The sequence below is a fragment of the Durio zibethinus genome, chromosome 8 (assembly GCF_047325235.1).
Source record: "Durio zibethinus cultivar Kanyao isolate XHJ-2024 chromosome 8, ASM4732523v1, whole genome shotgun sequence".
Classification (NCBI taxonomy): Eukaryota; Viridiplantae; Streptophyta; class Magnoliopsida; order Malvales; family Malvaceae; genus Durio; species Durio zibethinus.
This window is the reverse complement of record NC_143169.1, coordinates 1,553,140-1,570,801: the sequence shown is the minus strand read 5'-3', so window position 1 is coordinate 1,570,801 and position 17,662 is coordinate 1,553,140. Positions and strand designations below refer to the sequence as shown.

General features: G+C 30.1%; 1 protein-coding gene across 4 annotated transcripts; it reads left to right on the top strand.

Moving 5' to 3' along the window:
* The first annotated feature begins 4,394 nt into the window (after positions 1-4,394).
* On the top strand, positions 4,395-17,459 carry LOC111278897 (mannosyl-oligosaccharide 1,2-alpha-mannosidase MNS1-like). 4 transcript variants are annotated; one of them, XM_022865636.2, is made up of 14 exons: positions 4,395-4,672; positions 5,324-5,371; positions 5,779-5,910; positions 6,987-7,099; positions 10,857-10,922; positions 11,064-11,235; positions 12,357-12,446; positions 12,699-12,823; positions 12,926-12,991; positions 13,841-13,949; positions 14,041-14,139; positions 15,093-15,173; positions 15,254-15,424; positions 16,801-17,459. In XM_022865636.2, the coding sequence occupies exons 1-14, from the start codon at positions 4,514-4,516 to the stop codon at positions 17,041-17,043; spliced, it is 1,674 nt and encodes a 557-aa protein (XP_022721371.1). In that variant the 5' UTR covers positions 4,395-4,513; the 3' UTR covers positions 17,044-17,459. The 4 variants fall into 4 exon arrangements, with proteins under 4 accessions (XP_022721371.1, XP_089620627.1, XP_089620628.1 ...); XM_089764501.1 differs by having other exon boundaries at positions 4,404-4,672; positions 5,743-5,910; XM_089764502.1 differs by lacking the exon at positions 10,857-10,922 and having other exon boundaries at positions 4,404-4,672; positions 5,743-5,910.
* Positions 17,460-17,662: the final 203 nt, after the last annotated feature.

Below are 17,662 nucleotides of genomic sequence, written 5' to 3'. Positions count from 1 at the left end.
TAACTAAAAAAAATGGTACTTTTACATTGAGTTGTTGAAAATTAATAAAAGATTTACATCTTATGTACTTCAATTTCTTGCAACCTTTGATAATTTTGAAACATTTCAAAAACTCTTCTAAATACATTTATTAAAATACATGACAATGTTTAATTGTTTAAGCCTCTATTAAGTTTCTATAGAAGAGAAAAATCGCATGTCTTTAATTTTGTTTCATGAGTTATCTATTTTACAGCTGCATACCTTTGTACAACTTTAGTTATATTTATAACTACTTAATATATTTTCTCAAAAATTTATGGACAAGCATATATATAATGGTAGGCAAATGATAATGAATTTTTAACAAAATCTTCTAGCTGAGTTTAAAGTTTTGTTTAACAAAATCTTCCAATTGAATTCACAACAAATGACAATGAATATTTAACAAAATCTTCCAATAGTTAAGTTAAATCTTCAGCTTTATTGATGTTAAAGAAAATGGGTATAGTTTTGAGATGTTACCTCTCATACTAAAGGAAAAATGGACGAAAAGATCTCAAGTCCTTGCTTTATACTATCTGTTTTAACATTTTCATTTTTTCATCTAACTATTCAAGGAAACTATATTTCTCAAGTGGATGAATCTTGAAAAGAATATTTAACAAAATCTTCCTATTGAATTTATAGCAAATGACAATGAATATTTGACAAAATCTTTCAATGATTCAGCTGAGTCTTTAGTAGTTTGATGTCTACAGCTTTGTTGATGTTAAAGAAAATGGGTATAGTTCTAAGACGTTACCTCTCATACCAAAGGAAAAATGGAGGAAAGGATCTCGAGTTCTTGCTTTATACTACCTATTTTACCTATTCATTTTTCATCTAACTATTTAAGAAAACTATATTTCTCAAGTGGATGAATCTTGAAAAGGATCTTTAACTTTTGTTATAATACTTCAAAATTTTTAAGTGACCTAAATTAGTTTATGATGAAAATTTTACTCATTAAAATTCAATGGATCACATTGATCAGAAGATATGCTGTAATTGTCGTAAATGATGATATTATTTTTCCTATTTTGTAAAGTGTATATTCCATAAAAAACCTTTCACGTTTCTCAATTTTCATCTAGTTTGAGTATTACTCTAGGATTCTCATTTAATGTATTACAGTTGAATGCAGCTATAAATTGCTTCAAATACTATTAATTTTAAGCTCGGGCCACCTGCAAACTTAAAAATCGATGATAGATGCTGCAGGCTTTTATAAGTGAACAAAGTCTTACTATATCCTGATAAAAACAAAAAAAAAAAGCAAACCAAATATGTATTTAACATTTGTATTTATGTATGATTATATTTCTTTTTGGTTCAATCAAGTGAATGATTTTCTCAGAAATTGCATGTAAAGCTATTATGAAATATTTAGAATGGCCATAATTGTATACCTGATGAACAGTAAGTCTAGACACCACTCAAAGTAAGCATCTAAACTATTTTTTCGTAGGTAATATGTATTAGATTTTCTGATTATAATTTGTTTTCCTTTTCTTTCCTTTTACTTTTTAGCATTTCATTCAAATGTGGTTATTGCATTTTACTTAATAAAGAGGCCAATTAACGATTTGCTAAGATTAACAATCATAAAACATCTCCTTCTTTATTTAATTTTTTCTTTTATGAAAAATAATTTGTGATGAAATTAATTGATTTTTTTTCAATGATTAATCTATTTGATGAATGATTAGCATATGGGTGTTGTCAGATAGCAAAAAGAGAGAAATATATGATAGGCATGGAGAAGAGAGCCTAAAGCAGCATGTTGCTAACGGTGATAGAAGTGGAATAAGAATTAATATTCAAGACATCTTTAGCACATAAGATTGTTGAAAATTTACTTCTCTTATTACTATTGCATCACATTTAATTATCTTAATATTAATATGGTAGTAATTGAAATGCTATGGTAACTTAAGTGCTGGCATTGTACCCACATATACTTGAAGTTAAAACCTTTACTTTATTAGTGAATATGTATGAAATCATCAATAAAATGTTAGTTATTGACTTATAATTGTGATAACATACATTAATAATTATTTTAACCTTTAAGAATCATCTCCCAATTCCTATATTCTCTTAGTTTAAATGTGGCTAGCCATCATTTTTTAATAATCGTTCACTTTTAGTTATGTTTTGCTAAATTGAATCACCTACTTTTGCTGATAAGATAGAGCTTTTCTTTAGGTTTTTTGTAGAGGTTAGGCATAAGAGAAAGAGAGAATTGTGAAGGGTGATGATGTAAGAGAGAATTGCGAAGGGTGATAATATAATTGTTGAATTGGATACAACACTAGAAGATTTGTACATGGTGGTACTCTTAAGGTGGAAATTAGTTTTTATATTTTTTTAAATATAGACTAAGAGATTTTTCGTTAGTTTTTTCACAACAATTGGTGTTTTAAACTAATATATCTTTCTCTTTTTTTTTTCTTAAGTTATTAGGTAATTTCTCTTTGAATGTTGAGTTTCAAATAAAGTTACTTATTCTTTTTATGATCCAATGATAGGTAAAGTATTTAGATTATGAATATTATATTTAATCAATATCTACTTCATAATTTGAATAATATCTATTTCACTATTATACAACCCACAGCATAGTGTAGCTTTGCAAACTAATTATTATAAAGTGTTAAGTTAAAATTAAGAGTAATAAAAAATGTTCTATGAGGTAGAAAATGATTTGATATATTCTATTAAAATTTGAAATTTAATCTTTATATTATAATTTATACAAATTTAGTTTGTATACTATTTTAATTTGATAATTTTAGTCCAATAACTAACTTTATAATTTTTTTGTTGATAAAAATATTGATGTGGCCATTGATTTGATAATGTGGGTGTTGACTTTGCTAATGCGACAACTTAAATTGATGAAATCAATTATTAAATTATATAAATAGTCATTATACTTACATGAAATTTGAAATTTAATCCCTTTAATATAATTTCATAAAAATTTCTTGCTCATACAAGTTTAATTTAATAATGTTGGTACAATTACTAGTAAAAATCATTTTTTTTTTCATTTTCTAAACTAAGATTTTAATTTTTAAAAAAAATCAATACTTCGAATTTTTTAGAATTTTTTTTCATATTTTTAGAATTTTAAATTTAATATTTTAAATATTTTAGTTTTTAAAAATCATATTTTTATTAAAATTATATTTTTTTTTAAAAAATTAATATTTCCTATATTTTAGAATTTTTCTAGATTTTTTAGAAACATTAAATTTATTTTCTTTTTTGAAATTTTAACTTTTGAAATTTCACTTTTTGAAATTTTTTTCAAAATTTAACATTTTATTTAAACATAATATTGAAGTTTAATATCTTTTAATTTTTTGGAATATATATAAAATTTTCTATATTTTTTAATTTTTATGTTTTTATAAAATTTTCATTTTTTATAAAAAATATACAAAATCTCTAAAAATCATAAAAATTAAAAATATAGAAAACTTTATAAAAAATTCCATAAAAATTAAATATTTTTATTAAATACTTATTAAATTTTCAAAAATAAAAAATTCAAAAATTTTATTTTATTTTAAAAAATTAAATATTGAAAAAACTAAATTTATTATTTTTAAAATTTTAGAAAATTTCTAAAAAAATTGGAATATTAAATTTTTTAAAAAAGTAAAATCGAATTTTAAAAAATTTTAAAAATATGATTTTAAAAAATGAATATACTTAAAAGTATTAAATTTAATATTTTAAAATATAAAAAAATCAAAATATTGATTTTAAAAAATAAAATCTTATTTAAAAAAGTAAAAAATAGTATTTTTATTATTAGTGAAACTAACATTATTAAATTCAAATTATACGAAAACGAGAATTTTTTAAAATTATATTAAAAGAATTAAATTTTTAATTTTATATAAATATAAAAAAAGTTTACATAATTTAATAATTAATTTTATAAATTAAAATTCTTATATTAGTAAAATTAATGTTACGTTAATAAAATCAATATCATTAACGTCAATAATTTTATGATAAAAAAATTAATAGAATTAGTTATTAAACTAAGATAATATAATAATTAAATTTATATAAATTATAATGAAAAAAACTAAATTTTAAATTTTAAAAAATTACAAGAGCATGTAACGTAATTTTAGCAAAAGAAAAGTGTTCCATGAATCCATGAGTGATGATCCAACCACAATCCAGCAGAGCCAGAAATCGACGTGACTACTGAATTTCTAGTGGATGGTTTAACGTCAAGCTTTACATTACATTGGTTCGTACTTGACTTTAATTAATTTAATTTCCTAAACGCCACCGCTTTTAATTTAATTTAATTTAATTATTTTTCTCTCCTTGAAGACTTTTTTTCTTTTTCTACCATTTACTTTTGCTGTTCCACCCTGTCTACCTTCTTCCTCAACTCCATTTTATCCTTTTGTTTTAGAAGATACTATAATTATTATTATTTAAAGAAAAAAATAAAAAAATGGCGAGGAGTAGATCAACTTCGTCTTCGAGTAAATTGAGATACTGTAACCCTTCGTATTATTTGAAAAGACCGAAGCGTTTGGCTTTGCTTTTGATTGCATTTGTTTCAGCTACTTTTTTCGTCTGGGATCGTCAAACTCTCGTTAGAGAACACGAGGTAAATTTTTTCTACTTTTTTTTTTTAAATCTTTTGACTCTTTAATTTAGGTATTGCTCTGTTTTCTTTTTTTTTTTCTTGGAAATCATGAAGGATGACCATAATTGTTTTAGCCTTTTGTCTTCATTGATCAAAATTTATTACTTTGTTGGTTTGATGTGGAATTGAAGGAGTTAGAATTTTATTTTTTTGAAGAAAGAAATTAGAATTGTTAGATCATGAATTTCAAGCAAATCGAGCACTGATCTGTTAGCACTAATTGCTGTCATTCTAATATTGTTAATGGAAATTTAGAAGAATTTTGATTTTGAGTCAGAAAGCGAGATAATTTGATAGTAACTTTTTTTTTTTGGTAATTTGGTGTTGGCATTTTTTGAGAATGAATTGAGTTTTGATTCAGTATTTTATAGTTAAGAAATTAGTAAAGATATTTCCTAATTTTTGAAAGTGGTGAATCAGAAGAAGCTTTTTCATTAATATGAATTTTATGGATTTGATGGCTTAAAAATTGAAGTGGATATTACTTATGAATTTGGGATAATGATAAGTGATGGCAGCCGTGTTCAAATTCGCTACTAGAAGTGGATACATCCTTGCTATAGGAGTTCTTTTTAAATGCCTGTGTATAACAAATTTCATGCTGACGTGTAGGTTGAAGTGTCCAAGTTGACTGATGAAGTGCATCGATTACAAAATATGGTAAGAGCTTCATTTATGTGCTCAAGTTAAGCGTTCTTTTCTACTTATTTGAATAAATGTAAAACATCATTTTTCACATTAATTTACCATACTTTCTTTTCCCTGGAAGGGGTTTTCTGAATTATTATTCTTGACTGGCAAATTTCTATGTGAATTTATTTGGAGACTCTAGATTTAGGGTTTTTTTTTTTTTAAATTCACTGTCAACATATTTATAAAATGGTGGATTAGAGATTTTCTTAAAAACTCATTTGTTTTTTTCTTTTATTCTGTCCTCAATGCAACTGGAGTGACCTGTCCATGGCACATGCTTGATTCCAAAAACCGTGTCTTTTCCTAACCACCTGGGTTCATGGATCATGTTTGGCTAGATGCATGGACTAAGTATTAGCATTTGGTTCTTTCAGCTGGAGGAATTAAAGATGAAGGTGGTGCCAAATGATCCCATTGAAATGCAAAGAAGAGAAAAGGTGAAGGAAGCTATGATTCATGCCTGGAGTTCATATGAGAAGTATGCATGGGGCAATGATGAACTTCAGGTATGCTGAAATCTTTCTGTGTATATTATATCAAGCAGTTCTCTTTCCTTTTTCTCCCGCTTTACTACATTTTTGGTCATATTACCTAAGTTATGATAAGTAACATTAATGTTCATGATTTCTTCTACAAACTAGGAGCTTTCTGTGCCAAAGTAACATTAATATTCATGTGTTCAGTTTGTACCTCATCATTAAGTTCAGTTAACTTGAATAATTATCTGATTTTCAATATATGTTGATATGTTTGCTGTACTCATTCTACTTGTCAGAACTTGTCTCGCTTACAAATCTTATAGAGCTTAGTTAAAAAACTTAAAGTGATTGATTTCTTGAGATTCAGGGGTTCTTGCTTTTCAATTATATGGGAAATTTTAAGGCTGTTGCCTTCATTATCATGCTTTATGTGAATTTCTGTTAGCAAATAAATAATGACTTAAAAGGAAGTGTCAAAGATAATGCCTTTATGAGGAAACTAAGTGATGCATGTTGCAAATCATTCTTTTCTGAAGCAAGAGGCTTATGCTTTACTTCATGACTCCCTAATTTGTTTGAGTATTAACTTTTGGTAGAGAACAAAGTTCTTAGACAATTCTTAGGTTGGTTTTTCCCTTCTTGTTCAATGTCATTACAAATTGTTTGATGGTTTCTCAACACTCTGAATGTGCTTTTCATTTATGGTGAAAAACTTTTTCAGAATGAAGAATTAGCACTGAATGTGAACAACTTTGAAAATATTTCAAAAGTTAATTGAAGAAGAATTGAACTCATGTTGTCAGTTTGGCAGTGATCATGAACTTATAATTGTTGAAAAAACATTGGATGATATGAAAGGGAAAAAGAAAAACTAACTTGAATTTTATGCATACCAACTTCAACTTGTTTAAAATAGGACCTTTCTGTTATATGTTTGCTAGGGTATGTCTTGTTCAAATTCTAAAACTGATGCAAATAGTTTGGTTATAATTTTACATCTTAAAAAAATTCTAGACTGGTCCTTTGGTGGCATTCAATTCCCCCCTCGCTACAAGGCTTTCATAAAGATGCTAATTTTGTTGACTTTTGATGTCCTGTACCAGCCTCAGTCAATGAATGGAGTCAATAGCTTTGGTGGTCTTGGAGCAACATTAATAGACTCTCTTGATACTTTATATATTATGGGTCTAGATGAGCAGTTCCGAAGAGCAAGAGAGTGAGTTCAATTTTCTATTTTTGGCTTTTTTGTTCTCAATATAAAGGTCTATTTCATTGTATGCTAGATTGCATCATTCTCTCCTTTTCATCTAATCAGAAATAACTTTTAAGTATGAATTTTTGTTTGCCTGGGCTTGTGATTTAGAAGAAGTTTCATAACTTCAAGCTAGATATTACTTGTCATGCTACTTTACCAATGGGGGGCTAGCAATTCACTTGTGAGGGAGATATTACCATTTATAAGCAGTTATATTTGTTGTTTTTCTATGTTAAACTTTGGAAATAAAACGGTGCTGGGAGTCTTGCTGGAGGAAGGCATGATTGCTATTTTGCCTTGTTTCTGTAGATTATAACTTACTTGAATGAGAACATGCAGATTTGAAACTGGGAATGAAAATTGCAAATGTTAAATAGAAAGAAGAAAAAGAATTACCAAGCTTCATACACACAGGTTTCATAGGATTTGCACCTAAGGTTGATTACTCCATGCACGTAAAGAGCTTATGTCTGGAAAACCATCTCCAAGTAGTTCACCTTTAATTGAAAGAAGTTACATATTTATTGAGGCATGGTAATCCTAATAATCATGCAAGAGTTTGCAACAACCACAATTGATTTAAAATAATTCCCTAGACCATGAATAGAGACCTAATACTCAGAAATATATAATACAAGGCTCTTCAACTTAAAATCTACTATCTTTGGTAAATCTTGAAATTACTGGATCATCCCTTATACCTAAAACTTGAAAAACACAATTAGATAAAAGCAACAACCTTTTAATTCTGAAGAACTGAAAAAGGACAAGAGCAAATAAACAAAGCCTTTTCCTGTTAGATGAAGCATTTAAATTGAAAAAAAGGCATTGAACATTATATTTTTATTAAAACTTTTCTATTCAACTTGTAAATGTATCATATGGTTCATTCCGAGCTAGTAAATTAAAATTGATAAAAAAAAAAGTGTGATGTAGAGTTCTAAGAAGCTAGTTGTGGGGTGAACCTATTTAAGATTTTATTTTGTTACTTTGTTATATTTATGGAGGTCAATTGTAATATTTTGCAGATCTAGGGTTATATTTGGTATTCTACATTTATATTAGGGTTTAGTTTATTAGACTTGGTTTTTAAGTGTCAAGGTGGTTAGTGTTTAGGGTGTCAAGTATTTTCTTTAAATTCCTATTTGGAAGTTGGAATAGGACTACTAGTTCTTCTAGGGTTAGGATTGCTAGCATAACTTATAAAAATATCAATGTACTCTTTCTTTTGAGGACAGGATATGAGATTATGACAAGAGATTTTTAAGTATTATTGATATTGTGATTGCGTGATGCAATCAACCTTAGGTGTGATGCTTAGGTTTTCTTCCTTCTTGGTTGTGTGATGCAATCAAGGAACACTAGGGTTGAAGCTTAAGGATCTTTTCTTTTCTGTTTCCATTTTCTTTAGAATTTCAGATTATTATTATCATAAATCCTAGCCTTTCAAGTTGTCCTACGTCATAGTGATTTTGTTGCATGACAACTTGAATAATTCAAGTAAAATTTGTAACTCTTATCATAAAAATGTATTTGAAATAAAACAAAATGTTATAGAGGTTTCTTAATCTTCACAACAGTTTCAAACCCCTTAATTTTTATCTGATATTGATAAATAAAAGATAAAAGATAGCGATTCAAGTAGACTACAACTCTAACTTGAATTAATTTAAGTAGATCACAACTCTATCATAAATTTATTAGAAATAAGATAGAAAAAGTGATAAAAGGAATTTCTTTTCTTCGCCAAAGTTTCACACCCCTTAAACCACATTTATATATAGTATAGGTATATCTATCTATATCTATATATATATATATATATATATATATATCTTTATTCTATGAAATGTGCATTTATCTCAGTTTTGGTTGCTCCCATATCAATATGCTTTTCTTAAATAGATAGCAGGAAGGGATATTTGTTATTTAGTCCAATCAAACATTGTCTTCCTATTTATACCAAATCAGGAGATGAAACTGCCTTTTTTTGTTTTGTAGTTTATATTTACACTAGAAATTAGCCTGATGCTGCAGGTTCATTTTTTCTAAGTTGGAACTTGTAAAGTTTTCTCTAATTCTTTTTTCTTAATTTTTGTATTTTATTTCAAATTTTAAGAAATTATGATGTTAATAAAATCAAATTTGCCAATTGTGGCAATGCATTTGAGAAATAGAATAATTCTTATAAATATTATGTTGAGTGTCTCAAATAATAATTAGTATTAAATTAGGAATTATTAAAACTTATATTATTGTATAGTTACAATTATTTAATTGATTTTTTAAAAATTATTTAAAGAAGAGGTTTTTTTTTTTTCTTTTGTATCTAGGAAAAAAATGGAAAAAAGGAAAAATAATAATAGAATAGATTAAGCTTGCTTCCATTTTTCTCTGCATTTTTTGGGTAACTTTTTTTGCAAAAAATAATTATCTAGAAAAATTGAAAGGAAAAACAAAAAAGAGGGAAATGAAAAAAATGTTAACTTTTTTTTTCTTTTCCTTCTTTTCCTCTACTTCTTCTCTATCTATTTTTTTTTGGGAAAATATCCTTTTCTTCTTTTTTTAAAGTAATGTGTTAGGAGTTCTAGTTGCATGACAAATTGCAGCAAATTGGGTTGCCAAGTGTCAAGCAATTAGGATGCCCTCGGACCTTACTTTTAAATGTAGTTTTGGTTAGCTACTTAAAAAATCTTTGATGGACAGGCTAGTGGTGTCATCAGTTCTTGTAGTAGTTGTGTGCTCTTTACTATCACTGCAATTTGCCATTTGTAACAGAAAATCAGGCATATATTGTTAAATTTTGCTCCCTTAGGCTCTCCTTTATTGCTTGTGCACCTAAGAAATGCTGTTCTGAAAGTAAGAATGGTGAAACTTCATATGCAGAGAGATTGGACTGTTAATGTGTGAGCCAATCACTTTCTTTATGATATTTTGTGGCATCATGTAGCGGTTTTTCTTAGTTCTGCTGCTCCTAGGGTACAACAGCCCAGCTTCTTTGTTAAAGCTTTGCTTACCTTTCATTAGTGGTCGCGGGAAATTCTAGATCACCTTTTCCTTTGAAAAAGAAACTCTTTGATCACCTTATTTCTCTAGTCATGAACAATGTGAATTGATGAAAATACTTATGGGGAAATATCTAATTGTTATTATGTAATGCAATTGAGTTTCATCATTGCTCTCTCTCTCTCTCTCTCTCTCACCCTCAGCCTACTTGCTTTTTCTTGTTGTATGTTTGTCAAGTATCTTTCAACATTCTTAGCATTCATTATTATGTCACCAACCTCCTTTTCTGAATATTCAAGTTCTTGTTCCTATCATTTTCTTCAGATGCTCACTTTTTTCTTTCTTCCTTTTACCTTACAACATGTTCTAGTTTACAAGGAAACTAGTCTGTATGTCCCCTCAGGTCCCTGGACTGACATTACTAAGTCTAGTGAGTCATTTGCTTAGATTCAAACTGTTTGAGTTCAATAATTGCATTTGATTGGAACACATGCACTTCTGGTTATGATAGCAAGGAGTCTTGTATCCTGGCCGTTTGCATAATGCTGGGCTGTGATCATTGGTGCTCTGGAGACAGGGAAGCATTAAGTTGCTCCACCCATTTGTCTGTCTTGTCACCATTTCCTATGTACATGTAGTTGGTAATACTGTTTTCCTGGAGAGCTTATGGTTAAATTACTATTGATAGGTGTTGTGGTGCTGTTATTTGCAGGTGGGTTGCAAACTCATTGGATTTTAATAAGGACTATGATGCCAGTGTTTTTGAAACAACCATAAGGTTGTGTTTGTCAAGTTTTTATGTGCATTAGTTGTTTTGTCAAGAAACTATTATGAGTTATGATTCTTTTCTGCCCTTCTAAATATTTTTTCTTTTTTAATTGACACTAATTTCTCCGGTTTATTCTAATTGAAAATTCAGAGTTGTTGGTGGACTTCTTAGTGCATATGATCTTTCAGGCGACAAGGTTTTCCTTGAAAAAGCTAGAGATATTGCTGATAGATTGCTACCTGCCTGGGATACTCCTACTGGGATCCCCTATAATGTTATCAACTTGGCTCATGGAAATGCACATAACCCTGGATGGACTGGGGTAAGTCTTTTGCATTTCTACTGTTTAGTATTTACTCTCTTTGATGCTATAGCAGTGAAAGTTTTTTTACATTTCGTGAATAAGCTAGGAGGCTTGGATTATGACCTCACTAGCTTATATCAGTATGCTGTTGGATTAGCAAATCATGGCCTCCTTGCTATTTCCATCTCCTTTTAACCCTAACAATGATTACTATTTGGCATTATAAAGGTGTGCGCCTAGGTGCTAAGGTGCAGTGCCAATTTAACAAAGGTGCCTCACATCCCTTTGGGCAAGGTTTCTTGGACAAGGTGCATGCTTTTATACGTAGACACACTTTTGTCAAGGCACATAAAAGCATGCACTAAGTGTCCCTGTGGTTTCTTTAGTTTTTTATTTCTTTTATTAGCTGTAACTTAAGAAGAAAAAAGTGGATAATGCAAATGCCTTTTACAATAAAGATCACTAATATGGTCCATGTGCAACTTTTTATTGAATATGGAGAGAGGGAAAAATTGAGCTAGTGCTTGATGATGACTTTTAGTTAATTACTGATAAAACTTGATCTTTAGAATAAATTAGCTCGTTGTATGGAGTTAATTTATTAATGCCGATTAATAATATATGGATTTTAAGCTTGTTGGACATGATGTATAGAAATTTCTTTCTTTTATGTATGTGTATTATAGTTTTTTAAATGTATAAAGCATAGCACCTTATGCTACTAGGGCGTGCTTTTGTCTCACCTTGTGCCTTGCTGATGTAAACAAATCCTTGCACATTAGACATCACTAACATTGCTTAAGACTTAATGAAGCATGTGTTGGTTAGAGTGGAATTGTGCAGAATCATTTATTTAGCTGATTCCTTTAGTTGAGATTAAAGCTTTACTGAGTTTGATTTGAATACTATTATTTGATTATGCAGCAAATAAGATCATGTTCGCTGGAGATTATTCTGTGTCTGTTTTTGGCAAATCATTTGTTAGATCTTTCATTATCCTTTATGTGGTAGTTGTCATTCCACTAGTAGAAAAATAACCTTCTAAGAAGAAAGCTCTTTTAGGTGGCTCAAGAGCTGGTATTAGATGTTTATTTTATACATTTATTTGATTTAATTTGATTTTCCCCCCCTGTTCCTAGGGCGAAAGTATTCTTGCAGATTCAGGGACAGAGCAACTAGAGTTTATTGCTCTTTCGCAAAGAACAGGAGATCCCAAGTATCAGGAGAAGGTATATTTGTCTCATGTTTATGCGTGCCTATGTTACAGAACATGTTTCTAATTGTTGTGGTAGAACTGCTTTATTGATATCTGACTTCTGTGTTGAACCAATCTCTATAATCATATCTTAGAAGTTGGGTTAAAATTTTTGAATGAAAATATATATTGAATAGACAACCACTGTTTCTTTGAGGAAAAAAAGGTTAAGTGGCTATTGGTTGCTGAGGTGGTTAATTAATTTGCTTGTGCTTTGATGTATTAGGTGGAGAAGGTTATAGTTGCGCTTAATAAAACTTTTCCAGCAGATGGTTTGCTTCCCATCTATATTAATCCTGACAGAGGAACTGGTTCATACTCTACTATAACTTTTGGTGCTATGGGTGACAGGTATTTGCCATTTGAAAAATCCACCTTTCTTTTTCTTGGCTTCACATTTCATCACTTTTTTTTCATTTGAGATTCTGCATAATATGAATAAGTTTATTGCAGCTTCTATGAATATCTGCTCAAAGTCTGGATACAAGGAAACAAAACATCATCTGTAAAATTTTATAGGTGAGGATTCCATCATCTTTCTTTTCTCCATTTGCATTGTTGAATTGCTGCTATTAATAGCTGCTTATGGTTTTTCATTGGATGAGAAAATCATATTTCTTTTAAAGTTAAAGACTTTTAAGGAGCTAAGCTTTTGTCTGAGTTGAAAATGTTATCTATTTTAATATACAGACATGGAAAGTGCATACTACCTTATTTATTGGTACCTCTCCCTTTATAGAAGTTTAGTTGAGATAATTTTTTATGCATTTTCACTTTTGGTATTTTAGCTTTCAATTTTGTACCTCTAAAACTGCCTCAACTCAGCTGAACTCTAACTCTATATGAGTATATGACTAAACCTTATGGTACCTGGTTATTTAAGTTCTCCTTCCATCCTGCACAATCAATTTTATGCTTATTGTAAGATTTCAGAAAATTGAATCATTGTTCACCACTTAGTTATTTTGCGCCTGGTTTTGCTTCTTTTATTCTATTTCCTGAGAATGAAGGCACTTTTTGTTGCTGGCACAACTGTAGGCTCATGCAGAATGTGACGAGTATCTAATGCATTCTAATTATATCAAATGGATGTCACTTCCAAGTTTTGTAGGTTTTGTTCTAAGTCTGAAGTACAAAAATAAAATGTAAAAGACTTGGTAAAGGCTGAATTTTTGTTACTTGAGATAAATCCTTAGTGGACTTTCAAATGTCAAAAATGTTCTGGCATGAACAAGTATATGCTAAAAGTCTTTGTTGATGAATTTGATTTTCATGTTTTAAGCATATCAATTTTAATGCAATACTTAACTACTTTATTTTGATTTAACTTCCCATTAAGAAAACCCCATTATGCAATGTTGGATGTAGAGATATGTGGGAGATATCAATGAAAGGTCTACTGAGCTTAATTAGAAGATCAACACCATCATCTTTTGCATATATCTGTGAGAAAAATGGGGATTCACTGACAGACAAGGTAATTTTGGGTTACTGTAGCTCTAGTATTGCATTGCTTTTTTATAGTGCAATTATTTCACTGTGTGCTTCGACATTTCATATTTATGCAGATGGATGAATTAGCATGCTTTGCTCCAGGAATGCTGGCTTTAGGGTCATCTGGTTATGGTCCTGGGGAGGCAAAGAAATTTTTTTCACTTGCTGAAGAGGTATTTTTTATACTTGAAATGCTAACCTTAAAATGCTTTCACCTTGATTTTACTACTGAAAAATGTTTCATATTTTTGATGAATTTCCCTTGGACAAATGTCAAAGTTAGCCTTACTGGTTCTGATATAGAAAGTTGATGTCATCCATGAGATCAGTAGATGACCAAATCTTAGATCACTGCCAAGGTCGTTTTTGTGCATGCAGCCACATGTGTCAAGGAAAACTTGGAAAAATTAAGAAATATCTTTTCCTTTAATGATCAAAACTCAAAAGCAGCTACATAAACATTGCTAAACCTTCATGTCCATTTGAGCATACCCAGCTCTCACAAAGAGTAAACTAGATAGGTCAAGATGATTGTGGCTTGTTGAAAGAAAGAGAACTAAACTAGTTTTTGCTATCAGGTTTTCGATGTTAAGAGTAATTCTTCATGCCTTATATTAGAAGAAATTTTGTCCCTTTTGCAAATTGGCATGCTAGAATGAGATTCTACACTCCTGACATTTTTAATTTGTTTGAGGTCTACAATCAATTTATTTATGTTGGATTTAATGCTTCTCATGTTGGCACTGTAGATTACTTTCCTCAGTATAGGGCACATTTCCTTCTTGTTTCCATGTACAAGCATTATGTTCTTGAATATTGTCTTATGTTATGGTGAATGGTAATTAAGAGTTTAAGACTTCATGGCCTCTGGCATTTTTGGCTCTCTTGCTTGCTTTCCAAATACGAGGACATGTGTGACTTGCAGTTATCTTGTTTTCTTCTTTGTCACTGGGGGCAAAAGTTATGTAAAACATTGTGTCTTCAGTTAAGGGTATCAAATGAGCAGGCATGGGCGGATTATAAATAGGTTGGGTTCCAAGTACTTGTTTTCCCATGCATGATCCATTTAAACAGCTGCTGGTTCTTTGGGTCTTGGACTTTTTTTTTTTTTTGTCTTCTTGTGCAGCTTGCTTGGACTTGTTACAATTTCTACCAGTCCACACCAACAAAATTAGCTGGAGAGAATTATTTCTTTAATTCTGGACAAGTAAGTTATTGTTATTCTCATTATATATATTATAGATTATCATATTATATGTTGACGTTTTTTAAGTGTAATCTTTTCAGGACATGAGTGTGGGTACATCCTGGAACATATTGAGACCAGAGACTATTGAATCGCTCTTTTACCTGTGGCGCTTAACTGGTAACAAGACATATCAAGAGTGGGGTTGGAATATATTTCAGGCATTTGAAAAGAACTCCAGGATAGAATCTGGATTTGTCGGCCTGAAGGATGTAAGTGCTCATCAAGCCCACAGCATGACATAATTTATTTTCGGTGTTTATATTTGTACTTCAGAATCCTTTCAAAGAAGATCACAATTTTGAATAATAATAATGATAATAAATAAATAAAACAATAAGATGCTCAGCTTAGCATTTCAATACTTTAGCTTGTTTGGTCCTACATTTGCACTTAATGCCTGATTACTTTCTCATGTCCTTTGAGATGTTAATTCTTAACCCCCTAACACAGTGCTTAGATTGAGGGGCAAGGAGGGAAGTACGAAGGAAATGAAGGGAGAGGAGAAATTCTTTTGTTTTGGAATGGTTATATATTGAAGGGAAAGGTAGCTGAGGGAAAAGCATTGTCCCTCCAAGTTCCTTGAAACCTAATTTTCATCACCCTTCAAGTTGGGAAACATAAAACTTTTATGTATGGCATCATATTCCCAATATAAAATGCATTGTCCTCTCAAGTTTATTTTATAGAGTAAATTTAAAAAATTTGACCTATAATGTAAATGGCCTAAAAAGATTTAAAGTTAGTATCTGGAATTGAAAATGAAATTGAGCTTCATAATTCCTATTGGTGTCATATTGTCTTGACATTATACTGTGGGTGGATCTTATTTGACTGATCTACGTTTTTTGCGTTTTTGTTTATTAATAGTTAAACTTCTTTGTTGATGTTTAAATAACAAAAATATGAATCGTTTTTTTTTTTTTTTTTTTTTTGGGGGGGGGGGGGGGGTGGTTACATTAAGCTCATAAACCTGATACTTTTTGTTAAAAGATATAAAACATAGAAATTTATTTTTACTTCTTTATGGTTAGAGCCCCTGTTGAAAAATTGTACTGTATACAACTTCAATGGAACTTTGCAGTATGTTTATTTATTTACCTTCTTTTGCGAGGTTTGTCTACAATTTTACATATTCATCATTGATCTATGGTAATATATGTTCAAGGTTTATAGTTTGAAGAAATGCAGATGGTTACTTTGTTCTCATCTTTTCTTTGTAATTCTGCCATCTTTTCTGCACTGCCTATGTTCCTCAGTGCATCCCCTAATCTATTGTTAAAAAAAAAAAGAATATTGAAAAATTAATAAGAAAAATTTATGATCGGGAGAAGGTAAAAAATATTCTTAAGATGTATTGACTTATTTTTATTAATCCAATACATTATCAGTTATTAATCCAATACATTATCAGAATTCCAAATTTAGTTATCTTCAGTGGGCAATATCTTGTGGATATTAACTTTGCCTAACCTCATCACTATTTGAGTTTCTTCTTTTAGATTGCTGTAAAGACAATTTGCTTGAAGCAGAATGGTCTAATTTTATTGTTGTCATTCATTAATTGATAATTTTTTGTTTTTCTCAGGTTAACACTGGTGTTAAAGACAACATGATGCAAAGCTTTTTTCTCGCGGAGACGCTGAAATATCTCTATCTTCTTTTCTCACCCCCTACAGTCATCCCATTGGATGAGTGGGTATTCAACACAGAAGCACACCCTTTAAGAATCATTAACCGCAACGATGCAAATTTTGCAGAATCCAAAGGGCAACGTAAACCAGTGATTAGAAAACAAGGCAGGAAGACAGGTCGACTGGGTGGTAATTAGGGTTCATTTGCAGTTCAATGTTTTTGGCTGACCTCACTCATATGATTTTAGACCTCAAATAGATGACAAGCTCAAAGTTTTACCGTTGTACTTTCTTGAAATAGAAGAAGAGTCGGTCTCCGGCTCCCATCAGGGAAGCATGCCGCTCAAACCAAATCCTTCGTTCCAGGTTTAGTGCAGACTGTTGTATCATTTATTCGTATGGCTTGAAATGCCATCTCTTTTTCCTATAAAATGGATATCTAGCAAAGAATGTAGTCAACAAGCTTACAGTCATTTCTCGAGGATTTTCTCATACAAGTTTTAACAGGCTTTGTGTAGGATCTCCGTTTGGAGTCCTTGTGAACGAAACGAATGTTTTATTTACATTTCGCATTTTACATATAAGGTAATAGTCATCCGAATGATTTGCTTCATTTTAGGCGCTATTTCTTCATTGGTCTTTTGACATAAATTGCTTCACCCTTTTTTAGTATTCTCCGTTTCTATTTTCTTAATATTGTGTTTGGTAGCAAGGAAAATAGAAAGAAAATAAAATAAGGAAACTTGTGTTTTGGTATTAGAAATAAAAGTTTTTATGGAACGGAAATTAGCATAACGTGGGGCCCGGAAGGAAAAC

Coding starts and splice junctions, on each gene's coding strand:
- LOC111278897 (XM_089764501.1), top strand. CDS start 4,514: ATGGCGAGGAGTAGATCAACTTCGTCTTCGAGTAAATTGAGATACTGT. Junction 11,236..12,356: donor ATAACCCTGGATGGACTGGG/GTAAGTCTTTTG, acceptor CCCTGTTCCTAG/GGCGAAAGTATTCTTGCAGA. Junction 12,824..12,925: donor TTTGGTGCTATGGGTGACAG/GTATTTGCCATT, acceptor AGTTTATTGCAG/CTTCTATGAATATCTGCTCA.